General features: G+C 41.4%; 1 protein-coding gene across 1 annotated transcript; it reads right to left on the bottom strand.

The window, feature by feature from the left end:
• Positions 1-1,788: 1,788 nt before the first annotated feature.
• Positions 1,789-8,806, bottom strand: LOC124962964 (uncharacterized protein C2orf78-like). The gene is made up of 3 exons (XM_047522243.1): positions 8,710-8,806; positions 4,521-5,282; positions 1,789-3,701 (listed from the first exon to the last, which is right to left on the bottom strand). Exons 1-3 carry the CDS (start codon positions 8,804-8,806, stop codon positions 1,789-1,791), a joined length of 2,772 nt encoding a protein of 923 aa, XP_047378199.1.
• Between the last annotated feature and the right edge of the window lie 1,979 nt (positions 8,807-10,785).

Below are 10,785 nucleotides of genomic sequence, written 5' to 3'. Positions count from 1 at the left end.
TAATGAATTCTATGTTATGTGATTTATATCTACAGCAAAAATTTCTCAAATATACATTAATAATCTTTGCATAGTTAAAATCTGCTGCCTGCGCTAAGATCCATTCTTTTCCAATTCTCACCCACTGTCGGTCACCCTCTCCCAGGGCAGCTGTGCACGAGGACTCTGGCCTCCGGCCTCCGGCCTCCGGAAGAGCCTGCACAGCTTTGGGCTTCTGGGTCCTGCAGCTGTTGGCCAGCTATTCCCTGCGCACGCGCACTGTCTGCTCGCATAGGGTGGAGATGGACGCCAAGAACTGTTGTTTCTCGTGAGCGTCGGTTGATGGCAGTGGTCTCTGGTGATGGCACGTGCAGGAATCAGTGAACAAGGACTGACAGGTCCCTCAATTTAGTTATTTATCCTTGTTTTGAAGTGTGATCTCGGCTGCCGGTAATGTCTGGATGCTGTGCTCTGAAAGCCAGGCTGGCTGCCAGACCGCACTTGTAATCATGGAGGACTTGAGGCCATCGGCCTCAGATTGACGCCTTCTTTTTGTGCAAAATTTGTGATCATACAGCAGTAGATCTTTAGTAAAGTGGCACAGCGATACTGGCCTTGTGTGTTTGAAGGTTAATTGAAGTAGTGCATCTCTGCTGCCCTGGTGCACGGGTGTTAGTAAATGATGATTTATTCCAGGCCGTGTTCAGGGTGGGCCTCATACTGCTGCAGTTCACTTGCCTAGGTACCACATTGTCAGGTGCACTAAGGATAACTATGAACCCTTGCCACAACCCTGGTAGATAACCCCATGTTTTGTATTTACCACCCCAGTCATGATCTTAGGTGACCCAAACATGCTGGACTCGTGCCCTGAATCTAATTTACTAAAAATGTCTTTCTGATAGGTCATAATACCTAGATCATTCTCCATGAGGGTTTTTGTTTGATTTTAGCATTTCTCCTGGTCAACGTGAACCCATCTTCTGTCATTTTCCACTTGTTTCAGATTTTATGCTTTTAACCCCAGCCTCAAACTTTGTGACTTCATTTCCTGAATCTTGGTATAAATCCATTTGCTTTCCTAGTGCTAGGTCATATTCCTTCCTCTTTCCTCAATTCCTATTCTTTTCCCCTGTTATCCTGTCCCACGTTCAGGTCTTTTCTTCTCATGCAGGCTTTAATCCCCACGTCTTCCAAGAAAACCACAGTTCACAGCAATTCAAAACTCAAAAGTTCTCTTTATTATTGATCTGTTAATTCTTTATTCAATTTTAATAACTTTGAAATGTATATCAGAATGAATAATCCTAACCCTAACCCTAACCGTAACGTACATATATCTGTCTCTATGTGGAAAAGTATGTGATGCTCCAGTGGTACCAGAACCTCTTTGTTGCTTATCTATTAAACAATACTATTACATTTCTTTATTCAATTTTATTAAGATTTAAAAATATATCAGCCTATGAACTTGTACCTATAGACATATATATAAATGTGGGAAACTATTTGGTATTCAAATAGTACCAAAAAATCTCATTACTTATCTATTAATATTTTCTAATGCATTGCTTTATTCAATTTTATTGTATTTTGAGATTATATCAGAATGAATAATTTGTATCTATCTATCTCTGTATTATATGTGGAACACTAATTGGTACCCAAGTGGTACCAAAAGACCTCTTAAATTTCTTCATCTAATTTTATTAAAATTTAAAAACATATGAGAATCATTAAATTTATATCAATCTATATACATGTGGAAACTAACTGGCAGCCACGTGGCACCATCAGTCTTAGCACCTCTTATATCGTATAGCCATAGTAGTTAGCAATTTCCATCTCTCTTTCCCTCTCAATGAAAAACTGCACTCTCCCCAAAGGATATTTGGCAGCATTCTCACGCTCTTGTTGAGCCTTCTTCTTCATGGCTTCCCGCTCTGGCCTCTGCTCTTCCGTGATGGGAGTTGACATTACTGGCCCAGGAACATTGGGTTTCCTCCATGGAATTGGTTGTAAGGCAAAGTCTTGGAGCAGATATCGGTTTTGAGGCTTGGGCGGTTGGGACTGGAGCTTGTTCACAAGGGTGGAAACAGGGCCCCGCTGGACAGAAGTGCAAGATGATGTTGTGTAGGCTGCAGGCCTAGAGGCAGCAGACTGAGGGACACTAGGCTGGGTAGACGTGGTGAAGCCTGAATGGATTGAGTGGGATACAGCCGGCTGAGCTGGCTTGGCAGGACGCATGAAAGATGTGTTGGCAGGAGCTGGTCGGGATTGGTTGACTGCCCTGGGTTGAGCTGAGCTGGTAGAAGCAGGCTGGGCAGGGTAAGCCACAGTGGGTCTACGTGAGGCCAGAGACTGTGGCCTGCGATACACAGGTCGAGGTTGAGGTTTCTCTGGGGACAGAAAAGGCAAAGGCACCAATTTAACCTTCCCAGGAGGTGGAAGCTCATGCTGGGATGGAGATGGACACTCTTTGTCAGCACTGATATCTGGTTTCTGGGCTCTCACTTGAGTTTTCTCAGGACCTTTAACCTGCAGCCAGGGTTTCCTAGCTGGGCAAGGACGGGGATCTTTGTTACTGCTTGAGTTTCCCAGGGCCCGGGAGGAAGAGAGCCCAGGATTCTTATCATTCTTCTTCCCCAGTGCATGAAAAACCTGCACGGACTCCAGCATGTGCATGCCTAGATAACTTCGAGGCTTTTTAAAGGTCTCTTGGCTAAGGTCAGGTTGATTTCTCTTGCGCTTTGCCTTAGGAACCATTGGCTTCTCTTCTGTCTTGACCTTGTTGCCTGCCTGCTTACTGTCTTCTGCTTTCTTGAACCTGTTTTCTGTGCTCCTTTTGGGCTTTTCCTGCCCATGACCCTTAGCTTTGCTGTTACTGCTGGTTGCAGCCTTTTGAGTTTTCCTGTTAGAATGCTGGGCTCTGTTCCCAAGAGCCCTTTGACTGTCTGCATCCCTGCAAGCAACTTTTCCCTCTAATGTGCACTCTGGGGGCTTTGGCGGCAATTTGGCCTTAGGAGTCCCATCAGGAGACTCTGAGGCTTTATGTTTGTTCTTCCTAACTTGATCAGCATGGTCCTTTATGTCACTTGAGTTTACCTGCTCCTGATTCACCATGATGTCTCCGGTGTCATTGGCTTTTATGATTTGAGGACTTCCAGGTTGGTCAAGGTCTTTGAAGAAATTGAAAATTTCGGGAAGGTGAATGTCCCCCACCAGTGCAGTGAGGTCTGCAAAATCACTGCTACATTCGATCCCATTTTCAAGTGTGCCTTGGTCCTCAAGACTCAGGGTACTCTTTCCCAGATTGATATGTTCAGAATGGGGCATCTCCTCTTGGTCCAGAGGACCAGTGGAGGCCAGGAGCTCATGGCTATCAGAGATTTCTAAAGGGAGTAGTAGAGGATCCTGGTTTTCTACTGCAAACAGATAGGCATCCAGAGGGTTTGAAAGCATGGCTTTAACCTCATCCAAACTGTCTGTTTCTTCCTGACTTTGAGTTGGAGGCAATGCCACGAAATTAGTAGAGCTCTGGTCTGGAGTTATTACTGAAATGTCCCCAGGTTCAGTTGGTGGGTTACTCTCAAGTATTTGGAGATTTTGCATACTTCTGCTACTGCAGGAGTTGGGGAATTCTGGAGGTTGTGGCAGACAAAATGTTTGACTTGGCGGTGGCAATCCCACAGAAGCCTCCATCCCTCGGGTAGTTTCCATCACTGCAAAGGAATCAAGGAGGATGGTAAGTAGGATGCTCCCCCTACACAGCAACACAATAATCAGGGAACCTACCAACTGTGGAGAAGTCCTTTCTAGTAGCTCTTCCTAAGGACCATGGACAGGTCTCTGTTAGGAGTGGGTGCTGACCCCCTCAGTTACAGGTGATCAGTAGATATCCTAGATTTGCACTGGCAACATTATCATGGCAGCATGGCTGATTGGTAGCACACTTACCTCCTATGTGTGATACCCACAAAAAATGTTTTCTGAAACCTGTCATTCTCATGTTGCAACCTCTGAATACTCTCCACTCTCCCAAGAATATATGAACACTGAACACCATGTGCTAGGAGAGGGTGGAGCTCTTCCTCATAACATATTTGATAATGGACAGATTTTGAGAAATCTGCTTTGCACAGGATCTCTGAATAGAATGTTTAAATCCTGAAATTAAGGAAGGAAAATTAAACTGTCAAATCATGGTCAGTTTTGAAGTATCTTCCTTAGAAAACCCAGCCAAATTAGGGAAATAGACTCATAATGTGTTGGTGGAGGGGGACTGGTCTACCAAGGCACTGAAAATTAATCGCCTCCAGTGTGCTCATGAAGGTCTTTTAAATGCATTGTGAATGAACATTAGAGGGTCCTGCATCTTCTTCTTGCAGAGTCTGAAAATGCAAACTGCTGAATAAGAATAGGGGTTAAAGTCTCAGGACTTAAATTCTATATATCTGTAGACCCACAGCTCCCGGCTGCCTATTTGACTCTCCTTTTCATTTCTGATCTTTTTCTTTCCCCATGCTCTTGTTTGTACTCACCTTGAAAATTTGTTTCTGTCATAGGCTGAGTAGACACACAGTAGTAGGTGCCAGGGTTAGAGACCAATGGTAGGATATTTGTAGACGGAACCTCCTTCAGCACCATCACCATTTCTGGTTGAGGGGCAGCAACCCTATTTCTTGCGTATGACACAGAGTCATAGGATTGCAGGTAGGGCCCAAGATCTCCAGAGAGCAGAGGTCCCAGTGTGTTTTGATCATAGTAGTAGACCTGGCTCTGTGCTTGGTAGGGAAGTGACAGGGTATGTGCCTGATTTGGAATCTGAGATGGTGCCACCTGGACAAGCCTGGCCGACAGTGATGGATACTCAGGGAATATGACATTGGCATCTGAAGGTGTATCATATTGGGCTGTCATAGACATGGAAGGAGCTGCTGTGTCCTGTTCAGTGACAGTCAGAGTATAGTCCCCCAGTGCAGATGACTTCTTTTCAGTACCTCCCATATTATCCCACTCAAAAATACTTGGATAGGAGGCAGGTGCCAGGGGGATCTGGTGCTGGCTAGTAACCCCAGACAACATGGCTGTGCTAGAACGTTGGTAAAGGTAGGCACTGCCCATGAGTGGCTGGAAGGAGGTGCCCGAGTTTGAAGGCAATAGCCATGCCGAACTGACAGCAGAAGCAGAGACTCTGGAGAAGTTACATGCACTTCCTGTTAGGGAAGCTGCATTGCTCACCACAGGAAGAGAGAGAGGCAGAGAATTTGTAGTTCCAAATATAGAGGAATTCTGGAAATTTTCTGTAGGAAGCAAAAGGGTGATGAAAAAAATTGATGAGACTCACAGATTTTTAAGATACTTGAGAAACGGCATTATCTTATTGTTGTGGCAGTCAGGAAGCCTCTAATACCAATAAATATTGAGATTCCCCAAATCAGACCATTTACATGGCTGCAAAGTTGGAGTAGTGTGGTACTGTTCTGATGAACTGCTGTTTCTCTCCAATTGGGTACCGAAGACCCAAGTGGTCTGAACCACACATTGTTCCCTACACACTTCCTTCTCCCTGACCTACCTTTCCCTTGAGCCTCCACTAATTTTGGCCCATGAATATGCCTTTCAACAGAAGCATTTAGAAGTTAGAGAATGTCTAACATTATCAGTTTGCAAGTGAGTAAACCAAGGGTCAGGAAAGTATTATTGACTTGTTCATTATCAACACCAGGTTGTGGAAACTTACTCCCTTGCCAGGACTCTGTACTATAGACAAATACCAGAAATGAGGAGAAACATATTTTTGTTTTTCTCTATTCAGAGAAAACAGTACTGATATCACCACTGTTTTCTTCAGCATCTGATTTTGTTTGTGCAGGTTGCATGCCATTTTCTGGAGTTCACTTGTACCATCCAGATGGTAATTTACAGGGCCACTGTTTTTGATATTCAAGCCTGATTTTTCATCCATCATCAACATTACCACTTGAGAGTAAAATTTTCAGGAAATGCTTCTTGTTAGAAAAATTTATTTGAACTTTTTGAGCTTCAGGTTACACAAGTAAGGCGTTTACAATAATAAAAAGTCATAATTCATCCATGAAAAAAGCGACATATTACATTAGATTTATATAGGCTAAGATGTAGTAAATTCTGGAAAGATAGAAAGGCAAAAGTGAAAAACAGCACAGAACTACAAAGAATACCTAGATACTAATGAAAACTTGGATAGTTAGCAAACATCAAAGCATAGTAAATTTACTAACCAATGAAGTTCCATTATCATACATAGAATATAATGAAAATGAATGTTTGTCCTTTATTTCAGTGAATACTGTTAATCAAAACACTGTGCAAAATTGAAGGTGATTTTGAATGAATTTCTAACCAGTACCTATAGACAGAGAAACTATATTAACAAAAATTGTGTAATAAGCAACTAATTGATGTAAATGTAAATGTTTAGGTAGCCACAATGTTTGTATATAAATATTTGAAGAAAAATGTTTTTAATCCAGTTATAGTGGCACACACCTGCAATCTCAGATTCTCAATAGGCAGGGACAGGATGATCACAAGTTAGAGGACAGCCTTGGCAATTTAGCGAGAATCATCAAAATAAAATTTAAAAAGGGTTCAGGATGTAGCTCAATGGTTATGTGCCCCTAGGTTCAATCCCTGGTACTACAAAACAAATGAAACATAAACCAACCCTCTTCTTCCCTGCCATATGCACAAACTGAAGCAAAATAGCACTATGAGTCTAGGCATGGTGGGTTGGACCTGTGGTCCCAGCACTCTGGATGCTGAGGCATTGGAATTGCTGGAGTCCAGAAATTCAAAGTCATTCTGGGCAATTTAGCAAGATCCTGTCTCAGAGAGAAAACAAGATGTGCTGGGGATATAGCTTGTGATAGCTTGCTTGCCTAGCATGTATGAGACCTTGTGTTCAGTCCCCAGCACTGGGAAGGAAAAAGGAAGGATGGAAGGAAGTTAGGAAAGGAGGAAGGAAGGAAGGAGGGAGGGAAGGAAATTTTCTACAAAGTAGAGTATGAAACAAGAAATGTAAAATAATTTCATCTCTGTGGTTGTTCATCTTCTTCTAAATATTACCCACAACATGGAAAGATATTAATCCTACTATGTAGATATTTCAATTAATATAAAACATTTTCTGATAAACATTTGTTATAAAAAAGCAGAAGAATACTATGTCATCATTAAAGTTATATTTATCATCACAATCTAGTTTATAATTATCTTTAACAGGAAAAGGTTGTCCCTAAAGTCTGAAAAAAACATCACCATCAGAATATAATCATACAAGTAAAACAAATTTCTATGATGTTTACTAGAACAGGAAATCAAACTCAGGGCTTCCCACATGCTAAGCATTCACTCTACCACTGAGCTATACCCCGACTCAAAAACAATTTTTTGAACTGTAGAAAAATCAAAAGTTATTTTAGATAAATATGGGATTAGATATGGGACTTGAATTTTATTCTTACATAGGTCTTTCTTTTGGTTCTTAGGTTTAAAACATGTTAATGAGTATTTGTATATATTCTCATGAAGAAAAAAAATTATTGTAAAGATGGAAGACAGCTTCTGTTTGAAAACTACCTATCACCACAGGAATGCATCCTTCTGATGCAGGTTAGGGCACATCATTTTTTAAAAATTCATGTAGTTTAAAAAACAGAGTAAAATAGGACATGGAAAACTGCTGTTTCCCCAGGCCTGTCTCTCTCCCCTTTCATTAGCATGTTTAGAGAAAGAATCATTACTAAAACATACTTTTAAAATGTTCATGTTCAAACTGTCTAGGTCATCTGTGTTCAAAGAGGCTATAGGAAAAACTCCAAAGAACCAAATATGACTTTTCTGAGAAACCGCTTTCCCCAGTGATACCCTAATTCTACCCTAAGTTTCCCTGCTAGTCAGTTAATTAGGACATTCTCTCGACCACCCTCATATGTCCAAGTGCTGGGAAGATTTCACTCTATGTTCTCTGCATCGATTTAAATCACTTTTTTTTTGTATATTCCATTCCAACTAACTACTATTTAACTGAGAACATCTCCATGCTCTTCATCTCTTTTATTCTCACATTTTCTTTTCCCTTATTTTGATATTTTCTCCCCCACCAAGTTCCTGTTGCCCCTGTGCTTCAACAGTCCCAAACTTACTTCCCCTGGAATATCTGCCTCCTTACAGCCCTGTTCTCCCCCTTCCCTCTCCCTAGTTCTCTTTCACATAGTTCAAACAGAAAATTCCAAAATATGTGAATGTCCCATTTTGAATATCACTAAATATGAAATGCTGAAGTGGAAATATTGGTGGAGGGACACTGTTCCAGATGATACTCTCGGTACACAGTGTGAGTTTTCTTCTCCATCTCACTATCTTTTTTTCTGTTGAAATGAAGGCACTCCCCAAATCAAATTTCTTTCTCTATAAATATGCCCCTTAAGACTCAATATTAGAAAAGAAAGGGACCAGTGTAAAGTCACTGTGTTATCCTCCTGGTTCAGATGAGGAAAAAGATTTTATGAGAGAGTAAATGATCATCCCTCCCATACCTAGTACATGTCAACGTGAAAACTCAAATTAGGTCTCCAGATTTCTTCTTCCATTCTTTTCCCTATTACTCTAAGCTAATTGGACTCCAATAGTACATTGAGGCAGCAAAATGTCTAATGAAAAACTTTAAAAAGTTTCTTTCTTTACCTGACATTGTCAGAGAAGAGGTGACATCAATTGCAGATACAAAGGATGAGGAGACCACCCCAGAGGATGTCTGGGTGACTGAGGCTAGAGAATGCATGTTTCCCAGTATGGAGTCCACTGGTCACTGACCACTGGTCACTGATGACTGGTTACTGGTCACTGGTCACTTGCGATGATCCAAATTTGTTTACAACTCCATGGAATCCCTAAGATTCTATCAGGTGGCAGTAGGTTTGGTGGGAGAATGATGTCATCAAAAAGGCAGTTTAAAGGTATGAGGTAGCCAATAGGGAGGTCAGATTCCCAACCAGAAGGTGGGATTGGGTGAAGACACTGACAAGAGAGTTGATTGGGTAGAGAAAGTGACAGGAGACTTAGAATTGAACCTAAATGGCCGAGCTCTGGGGAGGTGAAATCCTGCCAGAGGGACAAGATAGGGCCACCTTTCCAGGTGTTTATATTAGGGAGTTCATCTCAGTGTTTCTTATTAATGTTCATTCAAAATTATTTATATGTTATATATTTCACATATTCATAGGTAATAGTGTGCACGTAATTACATAGTACATATATAGTTAATATCCCTGGGCATGGAAGAAAGAGACATCTGTTTTGAGCATTCTAGTTGTTCTGTAGCCATAGAAGTTGATGTGAAGTTATTGCTCCTTCCAAGGATGAAACAAAAGGACTAAAACCAATCTCTCTTTTCTTTTTGAATGTGCGTACAATACCTTTATTTTATTCATTCATTTTTATGTGTGAGGATCAAACCCAGTGCCTCACATGTGCCAGGTGATCACTCTACCACTGAGCCACAACCTCAGCCCTAAAGAGTTTTTTCATAACCTAAGAGTAGGGTGAAGTTCCTTGAGTGCACCCTGTAGGGAATGAGGAGGTCCAAGTTTTTCTTTAGGTTTTCTTCAGTCCTACTTTCCTTGGGCTGGGGTGTGCTGGGACAAGTTGGACTTGTAACTCTCTTCTGCTCTCCTCCTCCCACCCCTCTTCATTGTAGACATTGTTTCATGGACAAGCCTTGAGTTTGCATTCTTATACTCATGAATATTACTATCTTTTGACTGACAAAAGCACAGGTTTTCTGTGACTTGATTCTTTCAAAAATGCACTCTGAACATTAGACTCAAACAGTGGAGAGGTAGAAGAGAGGCTCAATGTAAAATGTCCCTGTTCTGGACTTGGGTTGTACTTCTTTCACCATCATTTGCCTTGGATAGCTCCTTGGGTCACATAGACATCCTGCCTTTGGGCTCTTTCATATGTGAGTGGCACTGAGGATTCTTTTTCTCTTCTTATGTAAGTGAATCCAGTGTGGCAGTTACTGAATCTTCCTCCCCCTTGCAAACAGCCACTATAGAATCCTGGGCCTCTCACATTCTTTGTCAGCCATGCTTGGGTGGAAGTTCAGGAGAATAGTTAGAAGAGAACATTAGTAGAATATAGGGAAAGTGAGTGTAAAGAAACAAGAGGGTAACATGGATTTTCAATTTCTTTTGTCAGAAACAAGGCAACGCATTTTGATCTCATTATGTGTTAATAAAACAGGTAATTCCATTTTTTTGTGAGGGATTCCTAGGAATTTAAGCTGGGGATAATTTACCACTGAGTCGCATTGCTAACGCTTTTTATTTGTAGGTTTTATTTTGAGACAGAGTCTCACCATGCTGGTTAGGGCCTGCAGAGTTGTTGTGACTGTTCTTGAACTTGCAGTCCTCCTGCCTCAGCCTCTTCAGTTGCTGGGATTACAGGTGTGTGCACTGTGCCTGGCTCAATATATATGCATTTTTAATGTAGGTAGGTAGAAAGTCCAGAATCTGCCATGAATTCTATTCAGTGAAGATACTGGTCTTAAATATAGTTTACTTATTTATGTCACATCTCATTTCCATCACTCAGGGTATTTTTAGACTGTGAATGGCTCCCAAAGGCTTTGGATTTTCAGCTCATTTTTTGTCATATTTTAAAGGAATCCAACCTTGTAGGATATGTTGCATGTTTTCCTATTGATGACTGTTTATTTTGAATCATCATGCCTAAACTTGACCTGATAAATTTCTGGAG

This window comes from Sciurus carolinensis, chromosome 13, assembly GCF_902686445.1.
Source record: "Sciurus carolinensis chromosome 13, mSciCar1.2, whole genome shotgun sequence".
In the NCBI taxonomy this organism is placed as follows: Eukaryota; Metazoa; Chordata; class Mammalia; order Rodentia; family Sciuridae; genus Sciurus; species Sciurus carolinensis.
Note: the sequence above shows the minus strand (reverse complement) of the source record. Positions and strands in the feature narration are given on the sequence as shown.